The sequence below is a fragment of the Neophocaena asiaeorientalis genome, unplaced genomic scaffold, assembly GCF_003031525.2.
Source record: "Neophocaena asiaeorientalis asiaeorientalis breed wild unplaced genomic scaffold, Neophocaena_asiaeorientalis_V1.1 scaffold403, whole genome shotgun sequence".
Lineage (NCBI taxonomy): Eukaryota > Metazoa > Chordata > Mammalia > Artiodactyla > Phocoenidae > Neophocaena > Neophocaena asiaeorientalis.
In genome coordinates, this window is record NW_020171984.1 from 34,018 (window position 1) to 58,113 (window position 24,096).

At 47.8% G+C, this 24,096-nt stretch overlaps 1 protein-coding gene across 2 annotated transcripts; it reads right to left on the reverse strand.

The window, feature by feature from the left end:
* Positions 1-319: 319 nt before the first annotated feature.
* LOC112400951 (ubiquitin-conjugating enzyme E2 D4-like) lies at positions 320-20,237 on the reverse strand. 2 transcript variants are annotated; one of them, XM_024746966.1, is made up of 7 exons: positions 20,151-20,231; positions 12,405-12,467; positions 8,784-8,816; positions 8,611-8,688; positions 4,882-4,923; positions 3,947-3,989; positions 320-2,666 (listed from the first exon to the last, which is right to left on the reverse strand). In XM_024746966.1, the coding sequence occupies exons 1-7, from the start codon at positions 20,172-20,174 to the stop codon at positions 2,632-2,634; spliced, it is 318 nt and encodes a 105-aa protein (XP_024602734.1). In that variant the 5' UTR covers positions 20,175-20,231; the 3' UTR covers positions 320-2,631. The 2 variants fall into 2 exon arrangements, 1 of the variants encoding a protein (XP_024602734.1); XR_003003490.1 differs by lacking the exons at positions 320-2,666; positions 3,947-3,989; positions 4,882-4,923; positions 8,611-8,688; positions 8,784-8,816 and adding an exon at positions 11,626-12,245 and having other exon boundaries at positions 12,404-12,467; positions 20,151-20,237.
* Between the last annotated feature and the right edge of the window lie 3,859 nt (positions 20,238-24,096).

The following is a 24,096-nucleotide window of genomic DNA, read 5'->3' on the forward strand; positions in this document are numbered from 1 at the left end:
ACGGCCACATTACTACAGAGTTAGAGAAATGAAATCGTTGCTTTTCCTGCCCTAAAAAGAAAACTTTTTTTTTTTTTTTTTTTTTTGTGGTACACGGGCCTCTCACTGCTGTGGCCTCTCCCGTTGCGGAGCACAGGCTCCAGACGCGCAGGCTCAGCGGCCACGGCTCACGGGCCCAGCCGCTCCGCGGCATGTGGGATCTTCCCGGACCGGGGCACGAACCCGTGTCCCCTGCATCGGCAGGTGGACTCTCAACCACTGCGCCACCAGGGAAGCCCCTTTGCCGACATTTTAAACCCAAAGATGTCAATAGGTTCTGTTAGTCCCTCCTGTTTCAGGCTGAAGGCATCCTGGGCCTGCATGCTGGACATACATACATATATATTTTGGCTACACCACGCGGCATACAGGATCTTAGTTCCCACACCAGGGCCTGAACCCGTGGCCCGTGCAGAGTCCTAACCCCTGGACCGCCAGGGAATTCCCACTGCTGGACATTTGACACGGAACTTTCAACTTTCCTCAGAAGGGTAGCCAGCCTTAAATCCCTTGCTTCTGCCACCCTCAACTTTATGGCCCATGCCTCCATCCGCATCCTTGTTTCTGGAGCTGTTGGATCATTTTGCCCATTGAGCACTGCTGACCTTCTTTCTTGTGCCCTAGCCAGGCCATTATTGCTCCCGAGAACAAACTCTCTGAGGCCAGGCTGGGCCCAGGCCTAATGGCACTTCTTTCTTCACGTGGATAGAGGGCTAGATAGATGCAGCTTTGTGCCTGTGTCCTTGCCCCTAACAGGTCTCTGGTCCAGTGACGGTGCTTGTTTCCCTGGGGGTCTAGGGTGTGAAATGGCTTTACACACCAGCTTATATGAAGTGTGCCATCCACTCAGTATGAACATTTGTATTCATCCTGCCACTCCTCTGCCTTCAGTGATTCTCCGGAAAGGTCAGCCCTGTGATTCCATTTACCCTAGTGTCCTGGTGACCCCTTGGCTCCCAGAAGGTAACAGGGCCCCAGTTTGGGAAGGGCCATATGCGGAAGTATCCCCAGGTGCTGAGTCAGCTCCCAGAATATGCTGGAACCCAGCCTCCGTTGAAGGGCTCCCTTTGCCTGCAGGACCCTCTCCCCCGTCCATCCATTAGACCTGACCCTAGTCCCACCCCCCTTCCTGAGGCCTGTGGGCTTCCCCCCGTGACTAGGCCCTTGAGCTGTTGCGGTGATGGGGGTGGGCAGCAGGGGTGAGAGGCAGGCTCCAACGGGGCAGTTCTGTCATTACCTCCCAAAGGGGAGCCCAGCCAAGCCCCTGCACCCCGAGGGAAGCTCTGTGGTAGGGAGCTGGATACACCAAGTGGGCCTCTCTGAAGGGTGAGAATTGGGAGTCTGGGAGAAGTGGGGTGGAGATGGGATAAGAAGGAGACTTTTTTTTAAGGAAAGTCAAGAAGCCACTATTTGGTCTGATAGGGGTTTTGCAGATTTTCTATAGCTTTTTGGTTTTGTTTTTAATAAAATCTCTCTGGCAACAGAATAGAAACCCCAGTGGTGGTCATGATGAGGCCAGCAGACGGGCCGGGGGAGAACACCAGACCTGAGGGGTGAGCGTTGCCTGCCTGCGTAGCACCAGGCTGCTGTCTTGCGGGTGCTGGCGAGATAGGCTGGGACCTGGGACTCGGGACCCTTTCCTGGAGTGCTTGCACCTGGACAAACGTCTCCTCTCCTCAAGCAACAGAATACAAAGAAACTCGAAGGGACTAAAAAATAACTGCATGCGTGCGCAGGTGGGGTCCGTTATGAGCAGTAAGATACAAAAAGGCCAAAACCCACTTGCCATTTCTGAGGTGCGCGGAGCAAAAGCGGGGGGCTGCACATGATCCCCGCACACAGCACCGGCAAGGGGGTGCGCAGATCACCGAGGCCACCCCTGCACGCCCACTCCGGCTCGGGGAGCGGGCAAGCGCACCTGTTACTTGTTCTCACTCCCACCTGCTGCCGCTCAAGTCCCACTAAAGCCTTGCCGCAATTTCTTGTCTGGTCTCTTATCAATTTCTATTGATTAAACAGTCCAAGGACCCAGGTTGGTAACCCTGGGAAGCCATCCTCCGTTTCTCAGACGACCAGCTTTCACGGCTAGATCTAATCCTCATTCAATCCTCAGCCAGTGCTGCCAGGGAGGAAGCATGTGTCACAGCGAGAAGAGCTGGAGGAACAGGGGCACAGGAGGGATGGGCAGGCGAGGCCGGGAGGGACGGGTGGCCTATGTTGCTCTCAAGGCTTTCTCAGCCTCTGCCAGGACAGGCATCGGGCCAGGAGTTCTGCAGACCAGTCCCATAAGCACCTCTCTGGAACTCCAGGAGACTGTCTCCTGAATTTCAGAGACAGAAACCTGCCCGTCCTTGAGCATCTGCAGTCGGGTGGTGTGGGACCCCACGGTGCTGACGCACAGCTCAGCTGTGAGCTGCCAGGCCGTTGGGCATTGGTGTTCTGGTGTTTTCATCCCTTGTCGGGAGACTGACCCTGTGCCGTGTTCTTGGAACTTTTGGGTCTTCCCGTAGCCTGACGCAGGATCAAGATCTCGGCACCGTCCTGCAAGCTGAGACACTTGCGGCCGGAGCTAAGTCATTTGTTCATGTTGGATCAATTGCTTAAGGTCATGCATCTCCATGATATCCCTGGTCCACAGAGAAGAAAATGTATCACCCCCGCCGTTAGCTTTTCAGAGCTGCTGTCCAGTTACTGACCTGGGACTCGCCTTGGAAACATGATATGTGTACCTGTGGCTTACGCGGGAGCTGCCTGCACCACAGTGCATTTTAAAATAAGGTTTTCGACCTAAGATGCCTGTCCTTCAGACTGACCTGAACCCTGGAAGCCATGAAAAGCAAGTTTCCCATGGGGACAGAGTCCAGGGAATTTGCCAGGGACAGGCCTGTGGAGCGTCACTGTGGTGGCCTGTCCAAGGGCTCTGGCAGGTACAGAGCGCGACTCAAGTGAGCGAAGAGTGAATGGTTATTTATACTGGGGATCCCAAAGGGATAATTTTACTTTTTCTACTACAGATCTCCAACAGGGAGAGCAGGCTTGGGAAAATTTTGACTGGACTGAGAAAATTCATCAGCTTGTTGGGAGTCATAAGCCATTACACTGGAAAGGCTGAAATATGCCACCAACTTGGGCCTGGAGGTCTCTTCTCTGAGCCTCTGACTTGTCTCTGAAACGTGAATCTACCTTCCCGTGCTTTGTTACGCGTGGTTCAAGGAGCACTGTGACCCCTGTCTGAAGTGGCAGAGCCGTGTGATGACAGTGTTCCCAGGGGACACCTAACGTTTATCATTTTGTTTAGGTAAAGACCGAAGGGGTAGCAAAGACACGAAAATTAAAAGGGCCACCCTCACCGTGGTAACAGGCAGGGAACGGGGCCCATGGAACACAGAAAGCAGCCTTGTTGTGGTAACAGAGGATCCTAAGTGGGGATCCCCATAAGGTAGATGCAGACCAGGCTCAGACTGCTGCTTGCTTTGCTAAGGAAGCGGTGGTAACTAATCCCGGCACTCTCCCGGCAGTTTCTGGAGCAGAGGAGCCTCCCGTGGTCACCTATTGTTTGCTGATCCCCAGCTGCAAGGTCTGTAGGCTTCCTTCCAAACTCCACAGGCCTGGCCATCTGGTTGCAGCATTTAAGTGTTTCTCTACCCCCTGGTCCTACTCACCCAGACACTATTTTCATAGGGCTGTTCTGGGAGTGGACCAGCTTTGAAACGCCCTTAGGAAAGACCAGGCCAAATTTGACATTAGAGGTTTGAAGTCCCTCAGTTTTCCTCCCTCTCTTTGGAGGTTTAATTAGACTAGCCCCTTTCCTACCCTTCTCCTCACTAACCTAATCTCAAACCTTTGAACTCTGAAGGCAAGTCTTAAAATGTGTTGCATCAGAAACTTAAGAGAGGAGGCCAGTTACCTGACAGGCTACCTGTTAAAAGTTTCCATATCTTCTCTTCTGCCTGGAAAAAAAAAAAAGAGACTTCAATGTCAGTTATCATTTAGGGTTATGAGTGAATTACATTTTAATTTACATTTAACAGTCCCCCTCTCTCCCTGTGTCTGGTCAGTGACTGGCTCACACTTGGACTTCATGGAGGCTCTGAACGGGAGGAGGTAGGGGTGATAAAAACCTCATCGGGTAGAAAAGCATAACCCAAATCTTTCCAGGTTTCATAATTTTGCTCTTGCTTCTACAAGGACAGTCATCTCTCATGGCGTGTTATGTGCTTTATACCCCTTTATATCTTCTATCTACCGCTGCTCGGTGTGAGGGGAGAGGGCTAGCAAGTGGCACTGCCGAGGAAGGCTGGTGGGAGCTGTGGGGTAAGGCCTCCACTTCCCAGTGACTCTGTTCCCAATTCCCAGGAACTCCTGGGATGAGTGGAGACTCCTCGGGATGTGGTTTGCAGCAGACGGGATGTGAGGGAAGCCTGCCCGCTCCGCCCTGAGCACCCGAGCTGGCACTGAATTCTAAAAGGCCAAGAGTACGTGGTAAGGGGCCACGCTGAGGCCCCCTGTGTATCCCCTCCGTGAGCGATGCCGCCTGAGTGAGGCCGGGCAGGGGAGGCGCACAGGTCCCCCCAAGAGGTGAGCAGTGAGTCGGGGTGGCAGGACAGATTCCAATGTAGCCAGGAAGGCTGCAGATCATAACAATGACCGCTGATCTGGCATCAAAGACATGACGCTGTCAAAACCACGATGGCTGAGAGTGGTACCAACATGCTGTGGCTGGGGAAAGTGGGCAAGCAGCGTCTGTTTGCAGAAGACATGATGCTCTGTGGGTGGCTTGGCCAGCACCTCAGCTCAGCTTCTCTTGGACAACGTCACCCGTAAAACCTCTGAGGCACTTACATAGCATATTTCTGTGTTCACTCTCTCGCTAGTCTGTTGCACCTGGAAGAGAAAAGCAGAGGGGGTGACACCCTCGTGCATAATGGTCACTTCCTTTCAATGTGGAGCAGAGAACAGAACTGGTACAGGGGCAATGCTGCTGATTCCAGTCAAATACCGAGGACTGATGGACGAATGCAATAAAGGCTGCCCGGAGCGGGAACGTGCCATTCACGGCCGTAAACCCCTAGCCTGGTGAGTCCTGAGGGTTCTTCACAGCTGTCTGCTGGGGAAGATTTAATAGTGCAAAGAACCTCCTCCCTCCGTCTCTCCCGTCCTACAACATGGATGAGGAAGAGATACACAGAGGTCAGCGTGGAACAGCCCTGGCTGTCCAGCAGGTGGGCTCCAGGAATCTGGCCACCAGAGTGTGAGTCAGTGCCACTCTTGGCAGCATGGAGCAGGTCTGGTGCCCATTGAGAGTATGTGCGTTTATCCTCATTACTGTAATGAAATCTGGTGCCATGACACTGTAAGAGAGATTTGTAATCAGAGGAGGCAATGAAAACAACCACTCTGGGTATATCTAAAATATATCATAGTCAGTGTTGAAATAACTTACTGCCCTGCACGGTCCTGGATGAGCTGGGCTCCCTCCCCAAACCTGAACAGGATACAGGAGGGGGCACCCGGAGGAGTAGACCCCCAACCCATTCCCTGCTGGGTACTTGAGCTAGACACCGGGACTGACACCATCTGCCCCAAAGTAGCGTGCTCTGAGGGGCAACAAGAAGGACGGTGGCAAGGACTCGGAAGTCTCCTTGAAAAATGGAGCTCTTAGGCTGGGTGGCGCATACGTGGGCATCCGTTATATTATTATCTACAATATTTTACATGCCTGAAATAGTTTATAATAAAATAGTGGGGGTTTTGCCTGTTTTTTTTTTAAAAAAACAACTTACTTCACAATATGAGGAGAGGAAGCTGTGTGTATGGGAGGCTTATCATCTATTACCAAATGATTTCTTCCAGGACGGGTCAAACTTCCAAAGCGTCTCAGGCACTAAGTATCTGTCTTATCCCCCAAAATCTCCTAGAAAGAAGATCACGCAGTCTTGCCAGACCCCCCTCAGAGTCAGAAAATTCTTGCCAAAACGTCAGTCTACTTTATCTTGTTCTCCTGTGGAAAGGAGATTTTAAAAAGACAGAAACACCCTCTTCTCTTGTAGGAGACAGGACTTTTTAGCTTACACCTCTCCAACTCACAGGGCTTACTGCAGTCTTTTAATAATAGGCGCTGTTTTCTCTTTGTCCTTGGGCAGGCAGTCAGGAATCCTGAAAATGCCTAAGAGACATACAGGACTACATCCTGTTTATTTTAAGAAAGATTAGCAGCAGCTTATACTCTCATGAAGGAGGTAAGATGGAAGATTCCTACCTTACAAGACACGGCAGCATCTCTCAACAGGGAAAGGGGCGAGGGAGTACATTCAAGACCATGAAACATGCCTTGCAACCAAACCCCTTGGAATAACAGTCATACTCAAGAGAGTTATTTTAGCATCTGCCCGCCTCTGCCCAGCACACCCCAGTCTCCCCTGCTAAAAGCTGGCAAGGTCTCCGGGATCCTAACCACATTTAACCATGATTTAAAATACGGAGGCACCAGATGGCCTCTGGTGGCAATGCCCAGGAAGAGCTGCAGCTGAGAAGCCCGATGGGGCCTCTTCCCACGGCTTCGATACAACGTGCACACACGGGGTAAGGGGTCTGATTCCAACTAAGCCATCAAGGTCAACCTTGGGGCAGTACGACATATCACAAACCCTGAGATCGGGGGCCCTGAGACAGACTCAAGACTTTTGCGCATGTCTTGCTAAAACGCAAAGCCTTAGTTCACCCTGAGGAAACATCACACAAACCCCAAATGAGGGACCTCTGACAATATAACTGATCAATGCCTCGCAAGAGCATCAAGGTCATGAAAGACCAGGGGAAATGGGGGCCCTGCTACAGACCGTGGAGATGCAGGAGACAAGCCAATAAATGCAGTGTGGGGTCCTAGAACACAAGGGTGACAGCAGTGAAAACTGGTAAAAAAAAGTAAGGCCGTCAGTTTAGTTCAGAGTATCGTGGCCAACACTGATTTCCTGGATTTGATACTTGTACTACAGTAACGTAAGATGTTGACTTAGGGAAAGCTGGACAGGGATATATGGAAACTCTGTACTATTTTTGCAACTGTTCTCTAAGTCTAAAATTAATTCAAAATAAAAAGTTAAAAAAGAAATAGGCCGACACATCTGGGTTCAAGTCCCACCCTCCACTATGAGCAACGCCATTTTCAGGAAATGACGTGCCCATTTAAAGCCTCCGTTTTCTCATTCACAACCAGAACCGACAATTTTATTTTAAAGATAAGAATAAAAATATATATTGGTGTATGAAGAAAAATCCTGGAGGAGTGTATACAGGGCCATCAGTGGCGATCTCCTCTGGGGATAGATTTATAAGGAGACTGATTTCCAACTGTATGTTAGTTAGTTCTCCAAATGTTCTAATTTTAAAATAACCAATTTTTATCGATTTTCCAATCAGAAAAATAAAAATATGTTAAAAGTGATGTGGGGCTTCCCTGGTGGCGCAGTGGTCGAGAGTCCCCCTGCCGATGCAGGGGACGCGGGTTTGTGCCCCGGTCTGGGAAGATCCCACATGCCACGGAGCGGCTGGGCCCGTGAGCCCTCGACGCTGAGCCTGCGCGTCCGGAGCCTGTGCTCCGCAACGGGAGAGGCCACAACAGGGAGAGGCCCGCATACCGCAAAAAAAAAAAAAAAAAAAAAAAAAAAGTGACGTGAATCACATACACATCACTGCCGTGTGACCACATCTGGCCTGCCGCCTCTCCTGTTGGCTCCATCTTGGAAGCCTCCAGAATCTGCCTCTTCTGCCTGCCCTCGTGCCACCTGCCCTGCCTTCACAACCAGCCCGGCCCCCACTCCACCTCTCCGCACCACAGCAAGCCACAGACCCCATGCCATGGGCCACCCCTCTGGCATCCTCCCGGCCCCCAAACACAGGCTTGTCCCCCTGTTCCCTGTGGGCCCTCCCATGCTCAGGGCGATACCCCTGCTATCCGCCCTCACTGTCATGTCCCACTTTCCTGCTCTGTGCTTCTCCTCTGCGTGGCCCAGCTCTCATACTAAATGTCCCCCACAGAGGACTGTGAGTCTCATGAGGGCAGGACTCCTCTGGGTGCAGGAAGGAGGTGACTTGCCAGGGCCCCAGACCAGGGTCTCTCCACCTGCAGACATTGAGGGCCGTCCTATGCAATCCAGGGTGCTGAGTGGCATTCCTGGCCTCCACCCACTAGATACTAGAGGCACCTCTCCTCTCCCCACCTCCCACCTCAGGCTTTAACTACCACAAATATCCCAGGACATTGCCCAATGTCCCTGGGACAGGGGCTGAGAAGCCCTGTCCTAGACTGAAAGGGACTGCAGAGAAGGGAACTGGAGCCTGAGACATGTCCCAACTCAGCCACCCTACAAGCAGCACCCCCGAAACCACGGCTTCAGGAGGAAGCCCTCACCACCCCGGCCTTGCTCACAAGAGGAATGGATTCTGAAAGTCCAGTGTTTAACTCCTGGGAGGCCGTACCCATGGTGGTGGATGAGGGCCCTTGGGAGGAGTCCCAGGTGCAGCTTTCTGTACCAGTGACTTTAACACACGCTGTCCCTGTCCCGTCCTTACCTTTGGGGGCTTGAAAGGATAATCTGTAGGAAAGTGGATGGTCAGGAAGAAAACACCTCCTTGGTAAGGACTGTCATTCTGGAGGATGAGACACCGAAAGTGGATTAGTGCATTTCTGAGCGCGTACAGCGCAACAAGCGAAGCGAGGGGTGCCCTCGGCAGCTGCTACCTACCGGGCCCACGATGGTGGCCTGCCAGTGGAACAGCGCAAGACAAAAGAGAGACGGGAAACTGAGACTCCCTGACAAACACGTCTCTCCACCAAAGAGGAGCTGCTCTGCTCAGAGGGTGCCGTTCACGCAAGCCTGCCCTCACTTCTGACACCAAACGCCCCTGCAGGGGGTTCTGTAATTTGACTAGACTCCAGACTCATGAAAGGCTTTTGTACTCACAGCTCCAGTTTATCACAGGGAAGAGCTCACGGGGACAGTCCAGGAGGGGTCCAAATGCAGAGCTTCCACCGTCCTCCTCCTTGGAGTCCTGGCACTGATGTGTGACAGCACACAGAACACTGCCCGCAGGGATGCTCACCCCTGGCTCAGCGTGCAGAGTTTTCACTAGGGCTCCATCACGGAAGCAGGATGGATTAATGGACTACCCACGTGGCTGATCTGAGTCTCCAGCTCCTCTGGCAATGACCCAAAGCCTCCACCTTAAACCACGTGGCTGGTCTAGCTAGTGTGGCCAGCCCTCACCCTAACTCACATTGTTGGTATGGGTCAAAGCCTTTGGGTAAACAGACAGTCCCATCAGGCAGGACGTTTTAGAGATCGCCTCCCAGCGGCTAGGGACAGAGGCCAGCTCTTTTAAGAACAAAATTAAATTCCTCACTACCCAGGTGCCAGTAAACTACAATTCAGTCTTCTCTTTGCATAGAATTAAGCCTTAGGTAGGCTTTAGCCACTTTCCACATTACTTTTATAAATCTTTCTCCTTAGTTCTTCACAGTTCACTCTGAAGTCCTCTCCAAAGGGTCTCTTTTAGGAGCCAATCAATGCCCGTGGCCCTGGGGCTTCAATGCGGCCACCCTCCATCTGTGTCCTCTCACATATCCCCCAAGTGGTGCCCTGTGCTCCAGGGACTGGGTGACAGAACCAAGAGCAAGAACAAGGGGGCTTCCCCTGTGCTTCCCTCCCAGGTCCCCACCTTAGGTGGTCAGGCCAGGCTCCCTCCTTAGTGGGTTAGAGCCTTCTCTTGCAGCACATCCTGCCTGCTGCCCTCTCTGGAGTCTCAGGTTACTTTCATTGCTGGACCCCTCCCTAGGGAAGCTCCTGTACACTCAGCAGGGCTGGGCTAGAGTGGGCCAGTGACTCACTTCCAAAGCTCCCAGGACAGTCTTTGTGGAAAGCACCTATCTGCCCGCCCGAGTGGGCTGCTGAGAGCATCTGAGGGGTCTGTTATTCTCTAGGGAATTCTGTCTTAACGGCTCCATGACGGGTGTGGAAGTATTAGCCCAAGGTTTCAGACCTGGTCCTGTACTGGGTTTCCTGCCACCTGTTCAAATGTCTCACAGACTCTACCCTTGACAGCAGGATAGGAAACTGCCAAGGCATGAGAGGGGGTGCAAGTGAAGGGACCAAAGGAGAGGTTTCCCCAACCCCTAGAGGTATCCGAAGACACCTTTTATAAACGTTTCAAGAAATGCTACTGAAGAGAACACCTCTCCCTACAATAAGGCTGCCTGAGCTAACGCAAGTGTCACTTCTTTTTCTTTTGACTGCCTTTATTCCAACTCATGCTAATCATTAGTTGGTAGGTACACTTCTGCCCAATCATAATATAGAATAGAACTGCTTATTAAATAAGTGTTTTTGATAATTAACATACTAGAGAATAGGAGCCCATGGGGAGGAGTAGCTAATATGCGTGGCTCCTTCTGGCAAACAGGTTGGGACACTCTGGTCCCATTCACTTTAACCCCTGAGGTCTGCTGAGGGTCTGAGCAGGGCTTGGGGGCACAGTCAGAAGAGAAGGACCCAAAAGAGAGAGGAAGAGAAAGGAAATTGCAGAGGGATGCTGGCAAGGGGCTACTTGCCCACAGGGCAGGCATGAAATGGCCCCCAAAGGTAAGCTAGTTTCCAAGGCTGTACGAACCTCATCAGAACTCAGGTACTGAGTACAGAGGGTGGCGAGCCTCTCGGGTGAGGATAGCCACCTTCCAGCAAGGGCGGCAGGGAAGGGTGAGAGTGCGTGTGGTGAGAAGCAACGAGGGGCACCTTGAGAAAGCTGAGGCTGCACGAGCACCAGTCCAATGTTAGCAGTGAGCCTAGTTTACGTTATCTTAAGCAACAGGTAAGAGGGGAAAACACGTTAGCAAGATGTGGGACGCTTGGAAGGACAACACAGATCGGGTAACAGTCACGTGAAGCCACCCTTGTTCATTAACTCTGCATATGCAGTGGGAATCATTTCTGTTTTGCTCTAAAAAGAATTATTTAAACTCTCGCATAAAGCTTTTGGAATCTGCCATTTTCAGTGGCTCTGTCTGCCCACCTTCAGCTCCTCTAAGCCTCAGCCCACAGGACATGCAGGAACACACACACATGACACCACTTCCTCTTTTATTCCAGCTCTGTGAAATTTTTCTTTCTTGTATTTTAACATAATAAAGTTTTAGAACATACAGCATCAAATATGTCATTTTAGCCACTTTTAAGTGTACAAGTCAGTGGCATTAAGTGCGTTCGCAATGTTGAGCAAACCACCATTATCCATTTCTAAAACTGTTTCATCACTCCAGACAAATTCTGTACCATGGAAGAATTCCCCATTTCTACCTCCCCTCAGCTTCTAGGAACCTCGACTCTGCTTTCTGTCTCTATGAATTTGCCTTGTCTAGTTAGTTCATGTAAATGGAATCATCCAATATCTGCCCTTTTCTTTCTGGCTTATTTCACACGGCATGTTTTCAAGGTGCACTCACGTTGTAGCATGTGTCAGAATGTCAGAACTTCATCCCTTTTTATGGCTAAATAACATGCTATCGTATATAGGCACTTGGGCACCTCTGGGGGATTGTAAATAATGGTGCAATGAACACTGGCGTACAAGTTCTGTTTGAGTTCGTGTTTTTAATTCTTCAGTGTCCTTGAAGGGCACATCACCCTTCTTTTACGCAGTCTTTCCCTTCCCGGCCTACTTTTCCTTCAGCTGTAGCTACTGCAGCCTTACAGTAAAGGATGAGTGTGTCCCAGCGCCTAAGACACTCAGAAAGTGGAGGTGAAGTGAGAGAGCAGAGTACAGATTTGGGAAACCCAAGTGTTGGGCAGCTTGGCCTATGGCCAGTCGGCTATAGAGGGTGGCAGAGGGCTGGCTAGCGCTGCTCCTTCAGTCTCTCCTGGGGAAGAGCAGAAGTGGGATTAAAGAACTGCCCCTCCCCTTCGCAGAGGCCAGGAGCCAGCACCCACCCTTCCCCTCACCAACCCCCAGAGCTCTGCCCCCTCGTGCAACAGCAGCAGGACCTCCATGATTAGCTTCATGACCATTTTTATACCAACATCCCAAGTTGTAGTTGGTCAGAGGCACCTTCCAGAAGCCAATGTGCCTCAGGATAAGATGGCTTTCTTGTGCCCCAGTGGAGGGAGATGGTGATTTCTGGCAGCATCTTGACCAGGCGGGCTATGAACTCAAGGCATCTAGTGAAAAAGCAATTCACAACCAAATGAAGGGAAAACAACGATAGGTTTTTTCAAACAAGCAAACAAACAAACAAACAAAAAAACGCGAGGGGCTGATAAATTTGGGGGTCTTGATTGCAAGGCTCCTGGGATCTGGAGCCCTGAAAGGTACTTACAATCATCTCCCACAGGTCCTGCAGAGCACTGGGCAGGGGGATCCCTCTGCAAGTCGGTTAATTCCTGAAACACAAGACAGCGAGCTCAGAGCTGGTGTGTGAACTGGGGATGCTGCTCTACACCCCACACCTCTTGGCCAGAAGTGCATTCTCCTAGAGGGAGGGGCTCCCGGACCTCAGGAGTGTGTTGGCCCGGCTAAGGAAAACAAGTGATCTGCAATACCCTTGAAAACACGGGTCTACTCGTGGCTGTGAAGATACGTATTATCATTATCATTTCCATTTAATAAGTTAGAAAATTGAGATGTAAAGAGGCTCAATTACTTACCCAAGGTCATAGAGCTGGAAGAGGGCAGGGCTCCATCACCCACTCAGGTGGAGAAGGGCAGGGGCTGGGTTTTAGCTCTGGGCTCCTGAGTGGAAGCACTTAGCCCAGCGGAAGTGCCCAATTAAGGACAGGACTCCTGTATTTCAATCTCTCTACCTCCCCTACAGCCCTACACACCTCTGGTTGTATGGGAGTCCTAAGGCTCCAAGTGGGAGATGAAGCACATGCCAATCAGTCTAGCACAGCTATCCCATGTACCAACGGGGGAGACAGGAATTACATCATAACTAGATTCCCTTAATGGGATACCAACTTGTAGACACAATCCCCCAAAATTATCCCAGCCCAGCATGAGCCTCAAGGCCTAAGAGTCTGGGCAGTGTCTCAAGCTCTAGCTTGCACGTACTAGGATGTTTCCTAATACTCCGTACTCTCCCCAGATTCCAGATCTGGGTAAACTTCCTGGGGTTTCCGGAGAGGTTCTGAAGAGAAGGAAGGAGGCACAAGTAATGGTCCATCAGGTGGCAGGGAAACTCCTCAGGGGACGGCAAACCCCAGGGTCTGGGGCACGCACGTGAAGTTTAAACCTGGATGATCACATTCTTCCTCACCTGAACTATGCCTGAAACTGAGCTCATCCACAAAGGCCCTCCCGATCCCACCGTATCATCTCTGGGCATGCTGATCATTCTAGTAACCGCCACCTCTCTGGCCATCCGGTACTTATCCCACATATGCACAAATATAATTGGCCACGGTGGGAATAAGTGTATCACAGAAGCCAGCGAGTGTTACAAATCAGGGCCATGTTTCATCCCACAGGGTTGTTGGTTTTTTTGGGGTTTTTTTTGCGGTACGCAGGCCTCTCACTGCTGTGGCCTCTCCCGTTGCGGAGCACAGGCTCCGGACGCGCAGGCTCAGCGGCCATGGCTCACGGTCCCAGCCGCTCCGCAGCATGTGGGATCTTCCCAGCCCGGGGCACGAACCCGCGCCCCCTGCATCGGCAGGCAGACTCTCAACCACTGCGCCACCAGGGAAGCCCCAGAGGGTTGGTTTTTAAACACCTGCCAGTATACCACCGGTCAGTTCTTAGCTAGTATCTAATGTATCTAAATAGGTTGCACTTGGTAAGCACTCAGTACTCAGCATTGCTAGTTGTCACAACAGAAATGAGCTTGGGGAACAACTAAGGTCATGTGAGGGGATCAGAGGACGTGCTAAAAAATGCAGTATGGCTCCAGGAACCACAGAACAGTTCCTTTCCTGCTTCCCTCTGCTTTGTGTCCTCCACACCTCCACTACCACTCTGTAGGGGATTGTTTATACCCTCTGCACTAAGGCAAATCCCAGAGAGACCAGATGAGCAGTCAGGGGCAGGAAAAGCTAGCAGTACTGGCCAATGCCCCCCAACTCAGTAGGTTTCTCCACACCTGCAGACATTCGCATGGGCTGTTCTCTGTCCCTAGAGCGCATATACCTCATAAACCGTGTGGCGAATGGTTACTAAGAGTTGATGATTCCTGAAGGCCCAGAAGTGGGGCTCAACTGACAGGTTCCAACTAGCACCAAGGAGTTTCAAATGCTAACTGGCATTTCAAGGAAGAACAGTGTGATTTGAAAGAAACTAGTTCACTAATATATCGCATTCCTGTGTCTTCCCAATAGAGGCTAGAAGACCCAGGTCTGAGTCCCAGCTCTGTCACTGGGAAAATAACTTTGACCTCTTTGAGCCTCAGTATAATTATCTGTTCAGTTGTAATTATAACACGTGCCTGCCAACTGGCCAGCACTAATGTTTGGCTATAATTCTGTAATGTGTATAACCGTACACAAGTATACCCAGTAAAGAGTCAAGGCTGACAGTTCACAGAGGATGCAGTCATTAGTATTTCAAAAAGAAGAATGAAGAATGGATAGAGATATCTAGTACTGGAAGAATACAGAAGAAACTAACACTGATGACACCCTGGGAGAAAAACTGGGTGGCTGGGGACAGGAGTGGATGGGAGACTTTCCCCTATAGACCCTTTTGTATTTTCTGAATTTTGAATCATGGGAATTTATTACCTATTCAATAAACACATAAATAATATATTTTATAAATTGTAAAGGACTAGGCAGGTTAAAATTGTGTAATAATTATTGTTATAAATAACATTGATGATAAAAGTGAGTCCTGAAAAGGGAAAAGGTTAAAGCATAGCAGATTACCAGAGGAAAATAGTTAAGCAAACCATTATACTTTAAATAGTTACACACTCAATTCTGTTACTGTGTTTCACTGAATCCAAGATCTCATTCAATGTACGACCATCTTATATAAAACTAAGAAAGAAAACACACTGGCAATTAAACTAAGACCAAATGCATTTTTTTTTCTATTCTTAATTGGATAGTCTTTTATTGTTGAGTTGTAAGAATTTTTACATATTCTGGATACATGTCCCTTTTCAGATATTTGACAAATATTTTCCTTCATTCTGTGGGCTGTGTTCTTGCTATCTTCAAAAACAATCTTTTTTAATTGAAGTATAGCTGATTTACAATGTTGTGTTAGTTTTGGGTTACACCAAAGTGATTCACTTACACATATATATATTTTTTCTTTTTCAGATTCTTTTCCATTATATGTTATTACAAGATATTGAATATAGTTCCCTGTGCTACACAGTAGGTCCTTATTGTTTATTTTATAGTATGTATCTGTTAAACCCAAACTCCTAATTTATCGCCCCCCAACCCTTTCCCCTTTGGTTACCGTAAGTTTGTTTTCTCTGTCTATGAATCTATTTCTGTTTGGTAAACAAGTTCATTTGTCTCATTTTTTAAAAACTCCACACACAAGTGATATCATTATGATATTCTTTACACTTAAAACTTTTATTTTAAAACTCAGCTTTAAGCTCACTTGGGCACATGCTTTTGTTTTTCACTCACTCATGCATACCACACATGCATACCACACACACCAAAAAGGAAAAACAAGTGAAATCAATAAATTGGTCCTTCCCGTTTAGAGTCCAATACTAACCCTGGGTCACGGATGTCCTCATTATCATCCTGTACCTTCCAGGCAACGATGATGTGGCAATTCTTCAACAGCCCTCTGCTATACTGTTTCTGGAGTTTTCTTCCAAGTCACTGATACCCATTCCGCAAAGGCCCACAATACACAATCTCTTTGCACAAACCTCGGTGAGTAAAGGGGACCCAGCCTCACCGACCTGAGGGTAGGTGGAACCTTCCTTTCCGTGGTCTATGAAGCATCTGGTTAGCTTGGCGTGGAAACAAAGAACTGCAGTCCTTTCTCCAGCAACATTTATTCCATTGATATGAAGCTTATTCCCCACTGTTCTGCTTCTGTGCCTGTGTCCACAAAAGCTTTTATTTTCAGCATTAAGTCACAGTATCTTTTTTTTAAACATCTTTATTGGAGTATAATTGCTTTACAATGGTGTGTTAAGTTTGTGCTTTATAACAAAGTGAATCAGCTATACATATACATATATCCCCATATCTCCTCCCTCTTGTGTCTCCCTCCCACAGTATCTTCTTGAAGACATTTTTAAAGCAATTACTCAACATACCAACAATGCACTTAACCTCAATATACACTGCTGGGACATGGCTCTCACATACAGATGGTGACAACCAAGTTACAACTGCTGCTGGGCTGACAGCGATTTTGAGCAGCATCCCAACTTCAGAGATGTGAAAATGTAAAAAACCAGTTCATCTTAGAGCAGATGAAATATGCTATTATCTATACTTTCCTGATTCTCCAAGTTCTCTCTGAAGAACTAACATTCATAGTCAGAAAAAGAATTAACTTTTTCTGAAAAGCTAAATCAAGTATTATGCAATCATTAAAAATGATAGTTTCTAAAGACTACAGGAGTAAAAGTCATGAAACAACATTAAGGTAAAAAGAGGGGGAAAAGGCAGAATATAAAACTTGATGCACCATGTGACTATGATAATCAGAAGCATACATTCACAGTGAAGAGACTGGAATGAAATCTTATCAAAACGTTAACCATAATTATCCCATGGGGCTACAGATGACTTTTTTTTTTTTTTTTTTTTTTGGGATCCCGTTGCAGAGCTCAGGCTCCGGACGCACAGGCTCAGCGGCCATGGCTCACGGTCCCAGCCGCTCCGCAGCATGTGGGATCTTCCCAGACCGGGGCACGAACCCGCGTCCCCTGCATCGGCAGGCGGACTCTCAACCACTGCGCCACCAGGGAAGCCCCAGATGACTTTTTAAAAGATTGCATTTTGGGGTATTTTCCAAATTTTCTCTAAAGGATACATATTGCCTTAAAAAGCAAAAAATAATCATTAATGTAAGCATAAATGTAATGCTGCCACATAAATCCCTGTCCCTGTTGAAGACGTTTAGAAATGTTACACTGACAAATATTCAGATTTTTAAATGTGAATTCTTATTTAATTGAAGGAAATACTTTATCAATAAACTGAAAGTTCACGTACAAATACTCAACTCTTTGGAAGAAACTTTTTAAAAAGGTATGAAGTTGGTTGGCAAGGGTTGTGGGTTGGGAGCTAAGGGGACAGCTAGTGCAAGGCCACCTCCTGATCAGGCCTCAGCCACTCCTCTTCCTCTGTCCTGAAGAGCTCCTGTTCAGTTCCAGTCCCTCAGGAGAGGCAGACTCACCTTCAGCTCCAGGTCTAAGAGTAGCTGCACCCCTTACCATCCACCGGTTCAAGAATGAGCATGTGAAATGATTCATAACAAGGGGTGAAGAAAAAAAAAATGATTTGCTGGGCTTTCTGAGAACTTCTGGAAGCCAACGCCTCCTTGTCTCCCAGGGTATGTCCAGTGAGCTCTGGGGCCCAGAGCTACTCAGTCTAGAGAATTTCACAAAAACAGAGCAGGAGCTCCAAAATCACTTCCAAAGCTCTATGGACCTCCAATTCTGTGAGCAAGGGTGGCTGGGTCTCTGTTACTTGCAGCCAGGGCTTCCTAACTCATCCCAGTGATGTCTTCTGACCACTGTGGACTGTTTCTTCCAGGTCTGGATACAGAATTTGCGGGGTCCTCGTGCAAAATGAAAATGCGGGGTTTCTTGGTCAAAATTATTGAGAATTTCAAGACGGTGACTGCACAGCATTAAAGCAAGGGCAGGGCCCTTCATAGCAAGTGAGACGTTACGAGTTATGAGTTACGAGTTACGAGTCACATACTGGTGACGCCAGCTCTGCTTACTTCCTTTATTGGTTCCTATCAAGGAAAGTTCTCCCTGCCCTTGTGACCTCAATCACCTTACATCTACGGTTCCCATGTCATCCTCAAGGTCCAAACTTGTTACTCTCAGTTCTCCTTTTTGTAAATCTTACCAGCCTACATGTTCACACATGTAAGTTCAAACCTACCCTCCTTATCTCCCACACCCTGCTCCCTGCCCTCACAATGTCTGATTCCCCAACATAGGCAATACTACTACCACCCACCCAGCTACCCATCTTGTGCACCTCCCTCTCTCACTTTCACCACATACTCTTCTTCAAGTCTTGTCAATTCTACCCTTCCACATCATCCAAGTACAGTTCTTGCCTCGGTATCCATTCCATGGTCATTCACTCGGATGAAGCCTTTGCTGGACTTTCACAATACCCTCCACTCTCCCTTTGTTCCAGTGTCTGGCCCACTCCAGGCCACATCAGAGCCAGAAGGCTCTTTTTGCAACACAGATCTGAGCATGTCATTCACCTGTCTCAAAGTCCTAGGATGACAGACGACCTCTTTCAGAGAATAATTTGCCGAAAACATTCCTTTTTGGAGAGCTGTTTATTAAAAAGGAGCCATACCCTTAGGGATCCTGCCATCTCACCTCCGGCAATCAAGCCTAAGCTCACCACACAACGATGCTTATTACAGCATTATTTACTTTATATAAAATTTAGAATATCAGGGGCAGTTAACTCATACCGGGCACTTGATATATGCCAAGCATGTACTAAACATGTATCATCTAAGTCTCAAAAAAACACCTGTTGGGCTTCCCTGGTGGCGCAGTGGTTGAGAGTCCGCCTGCCGATGCAGGGGACGCGGGTTCGTGCCCCGGTCCGGGAAGATCCCGCATGCCGCGGAGCGGCTGGGCCCGTGAGCCATGGCCGCTGAGCCTGTGCGTCTGGAGCCTGTGCTCCGCAACTGGAGAGGCCACAACAGTGAGAGGCCCGCGTACCGCAAAAAAAAAAAACAAAAAAAAAAACACCTGTAAAAACATGTGGACACGGAGGGTGGGAATGATTAAGTGCCTTGCCCTCTGACATCCATGTCCAGTGTGTTTATTCACTACAGGTAATGATTAAATAAATTACTGGTAATGTACTTACGGAATGCTAATGTTAAAAATTACAGTTATGGGGCTTCCCTGGTGGTGCGGTGGTTGAGAGTCTGCCTGCCGATGCAGGGGACGCGGGTTCGTGCCCCGGTCCGGGAAGATCCCACATGCCGCGGAGTGGCTGGGCCCGTGAGCCATGGCCGCTGAGCCTGCGCGTCTGGAGCCTGTGCTCCGCAACTGGAGAGGCCACAACAGTGAGAGGCCCGCGTAGCGGGAAAAAAAAAAAAATTACAGTTATGAATACTATTTCACAACATGAAAAATGCCCACGTTTAATGCTATATGAAAAAGCGGGATACAAAATATAGCATAATTTATTTTAAGTATAGGTAAAAGATTGGTAGTAGATATGCTAGAATGTCAACAAACAGAACTGAAATCTGGCAGAACTGAAAATACCTTTTCTTTCTTCTACTGCTGTGCATTTTCCAAATTCTACTTAATATATTAAACGCCTGCAAGGACTCCCAATTACTCACAGGACAAAAAAGTTATCCCAGCACTGCCCCTAAGGCCCACCCACTCCCATCCCCAGCTCCAGCTGCGCTTAAACCCCAGTCATCCCCTCCCCGCCCCAAGCCCAACCACGTCTCTCCCGGGCCACGAATCCCCTTGTCCCTTTTCTGCACCTGCAGAGACCCTACTCATCCCTTAGGGCCCAGCTCAAACCTCGACTCCTCTGCTCAGCCCTCCAGACCCCCGGACAAGGGCATACCCTCCTTCCTCTGGGGCCAGCCGCCGTCACTCTGCCCAGGATGCCCGCGCACATGGCCCAAGGCGTGGCGAGTCCGCAGCTGGTTCCAAGTGCCGGGTGGAGACGCTCCGCTCGCCCCGCCCCGCCCCACGCTAGCCCCACGTGACCTCGCCCCGCCCCGCGCACAGCGCGGTTCCCTTTTCAGGCCACGCGGGCGCTGGTTCTGCTTCCCTCACTGGCAGGTGTGACCATACCCTGTTCCTTCTCAGCCGCCGTTCACTTGGCGGCCGCGCCACCCCCGCCCGCGAATCGACGCTTCGGACTAGCAAGGAGCCCTAGGGCGGGAGGACTCCTTACCTTTTGGGTCCGCCTCAGCGCCATCCTGCCCCCGCTGCCAGAGGCGGCCACTAGCCGGCTCGGCCGCCGCGCTGGGCTGCAAGCTGGGAACGGCCGCCTGCGCGTGCGCGCCGCGGGGCACTATGGGGCGGTGTTCTGCCTGTGGCGCGTGTCGGCGCGTGTCGGCGCGTGTCGGCGCCGGCGAGCGATGCAGGCTCTGGCGACCCGGAGCGACCGCGCCGCCGGTTGCCTCTCCACTGATCTCTGCCGCCCCGCGACCTTACCTCCCGGGTCAGTGAGGGTCTAGGGAGGCTGGCGGAGAGAGGGGCGGTCGTTGCTTTAACAGGGACCCGCCGAGCACCCAGGAGGTACCGCAACCATGCCCTCTGACCCACCCCCCCGCCGTGTTCCATCCCAGGCTGTCACATATTCCTGAAAGTAGTGGTTCTGCTTTGAACTTAATTCTGTAAGTATTCATCCCCTTTCATGTGTTATTTGTCAAATATGTTACAGCTCTTTCCGTAGAAATACACGTAGTAGAGCTTTATATGCAGTGGAACTGCAGATGTGCATTTTCAGTAATGCTTTAGTTGATTTTGATGCACTGCCAAGGGTGAGAACCACGGCCTTAAACTGTACATATCCAAACTTAACTGTCTTCTTCCCCCTTTTCCCAAGACCTGACAGGCATCTAGGTCAGAGTTTTTGGGCTAGGAGCTATTAGTGTGTCAAAGTCAGTTTAATGGGTTGCAACCAATATATATATTTTTTTAATGAAATAAAATAGAATGCAAAATCTCAGTGCATTTCGCATAATAAAGGTGAGAACTGTGAAAGTTCTGTTGTGTGTGTTTGTGTGTGTGTGTGTGTGTGTGTAGATGATAATATTTATCCTCCAAATTTGGGCGCTTTTGAGAATGAAAGGGGGTGCAACTCCAGGACCAAAGGTGTAATCTGAGGCTGTCTCTGACCAACCAGGATGTACGCAGAATATAAAATGTATCTCAGACATTTCCATGGTTCCTGGCCATGTCTTTGTCCAGAAGTCTTCAAGGATGCCCCGTGGCCTGCATGGATTGCATCCCATGTCATGGAAGCCCCTTCAAAATCCAGTGTCATGCAGTCTGGCTTACTATCAGGGGTTTACATCACTGCTCCGTTGACATTCCTTTACTCCTGGTTGCCCTCTAGAAAACCTCCTCTCTCTTTTTCCCCTAAAGCACAGGCATCATTCACCTTGTAAAGCCAGTTCAAATCATTGCCTGCTGAATGGCCCTGGTTGGGCACCACCTCTCCTTGGTGTAGCATGGCAACACAAATTCCTGTTAGTCCATGAGTCATCCATTCCCACATTGTTTACATGGCTCGCCCCTCATAGAACAAATGATCCTTAATTTTTATGAGTGTTTATAAGCTTGTGTGAGATTTACTAATAATGTTAATTTCTAAAATTTCCAGAGAATTTGCATCACTTGTATAATCTAGAAAAAAGAAAAGAAACAGAATTGTGTTGAATAGCAAATGAAAAATTCCACTTCTCCTTCCTTTTGGTAGTCTAGAACATAGTCTTCTAAACTTTTTACATAGATTTTTATAGTTTTTTTATGTTGAAGTAATTTTAGATGTACTGAAGTCTTGCAAATATAATAAAAGATATGAAAGTTGACAAATTGGACTTCATAAAAATGTAAAACTTTTGTGCTTCAAACAGCACCATCAAGAAAGCAAAAAGAATGAGAGAAAATACTTGCAAATCATATTTGATAAGGATTCAGTATCCAGAATATATAAACTCTTACAAGTCAATAAAAAAGATAAACTCATTAAAAACTAGGCAAAGGATTTGAGTAGAAATTTCTTCAAGGAAGATATAGAAATGGCCAATAAGCACATAAAACAAAAAAAGCTCAACATCCTTAGTCATTACAAAAATGCAAATCAAGGCCACAATTAGATACTGCTTCATACTCTCTTGGTTATGTTCAAAAGGACAGATAGTAACAAGTGTTGATGAGGATGTGGAGAAGTTGAAACCCTCACACTTCACTGGTGGGAATATAAAATGGTGCAGCTACTTTGGAAAATAGTTTGGCAGTTCCTTAAAAAGGTAAACATAGAATTATATGACCTGGCAATTCCATTCTTAGGCATATACCCAAGAGAAATTAAAACATGTCCACACAGAAACTTGTATGCAGATATTTACAGCAACATTTTTTATGCTAGCCAAAAGGTCAAAATAACCCAGATGTTGAGTGGATAAGCCAGATGTCATACAGCCACACAGTGGAATAATTTTGGCAATAAAAAGGAATGAGGTAGTGATAATATGCTGTATCATGAATATATTCAATTTCTGGGGTTGCCATATCAAAGTACCAGAAACTGGGAGGCTTAACAGAAATTTATTGTCTCATAGTTTTGGAGGCTGGAAGTCTGAAATCAAGGTATTGGCAGGGTTGGTTTCTTCTGAGGGGTGTGAAGGAAAATCTTTTCCTTGCCTATCCTCTAGCTTCTTGTAGCCTCAGGCATTCTGTGGCTTGCAGATGGTGTTCTTCCTGTGTCTTGATCTCATCTTCCCTCTAAGTGTATCTATCGCTGTGTCCAAATTTCCCCTCTTTATGAGGACTCAATCATTGGATTAGGGCCCAATACAGCTAATGACCTCATCTTTACTTGACATCTGCAGAGATCCAAATTTCGAATAAAGGCACATTCACAGGTACTGGGATTAGAACTTGAACATCTTTTGGGGGTACACAATTCAACACATAACGATGGATGAACCTCGAAAACATTATGCTGAAAGAAAGAAGCCGGTTACAAAAAGCTTCCATTTCCGTATGATTCCATTTATGTGAAAGGTCCAGAATAGGCAACTCTAGAGACAAAGTGTATTAGTAGTTGCCTAGGGCTGAGGGAGAGCAGGATTGCTAGTGAGTAAATTATACGTCTGTAAAGTTGTTTGAAATATAACAGTACTCAGAGTTCTTGTATACCCTTCATCCAGCTTTTAATGTTAGTATATTACATAACTGTAATTATTTAATTGAGAAAATTAACATCTATACAATACTCTTTACTAATTTACAGACTCCATTTAAATTTCATTAGTTATCCAAACATGGATACCAAGGGGGAAAGGGGGGTGGGATGAATTGGGAGATTGGGGTCAATATACACTATTGATACTATGTATAAAATAGATAAATAATGAGAACCTATTGTATAGCACAGGGTACTCTACTCAGTGCCCTGTGGTGACCTAAATGGGAAGGAAATCCAAAAAAGAGGGGTTACATGCATACATATAGCTGATTCACTTTACTATACAGTAGAAACTAACAACATTGTAAAGCAACTATACTCCAATAAAAATTTTTAAAAATAAAATAGTTCAATAAAAGATGGTTCTTAAAAAAAATTATCCAAGCAATGTCTTTTTTTCTGGTTCAGGATCCGATTTAGGATCCCATGTTGTGTTGGTTTATCCTGTCGCCTTAGCCTCGTGGAATCTTAGACAATTTTTAGTCTTTCTTTGTCTTTGATGATCTTTGATGATCTTGACACGTGAAGAGTATGGGAAAATTATTTTGTAAGATGTCCCTCAATTTGGGTTTTCTGATTGATGAGAAATCAATCAATTTGGGTTTTCTGATTGATGCATTTTTGGCAAGACGATTACAGAAGTGATGTGCCCTTCTTGGTGCATCATGTTAGAGGTACGTGAAATTGGTAAGTCATTAATGGTTAAGTCTGATCATTCTGTTAAGTTGTTATTTATCAGATTTCTCCACTGTAAAGTTAAAAAATTTTCTTTTTAAATTAATAAGTAGCTTGTGGGGAGAAACTTTAAGACTTTGCATTTACCTTATTTTTTAAATCAGAGTTTCATCCAGTAATTTTAGATTTCATTCTTGCTCACAGCAATTATTACTGTGGTATTTACCAAATGGTGATTTTCTAT

Excerpts from the sequence above, each read along its gene's own strand:
- LOC112400951 (XM_024746966.1), bottom strand. The coding sequence starts at position 20,174 with ATGGCGCTGAGGCGGACCCAAAAG. Across the intron at positions 8,689-8,783 it reads AGGCCACCATCGTGGGCCCG|AATGACAGTCCTTACCAAGG; the intron begins GTAGGTAGCAGC and ends CTCATCCTCCAG. Across the intron at positions 3,990-4,881 it reads TGAACACAGAAATATGCTAT|GCAGAAGAGAAGATATGGAA; the intron begins GTAAGTGCCTCA and ends TTTTTTTTCCAG.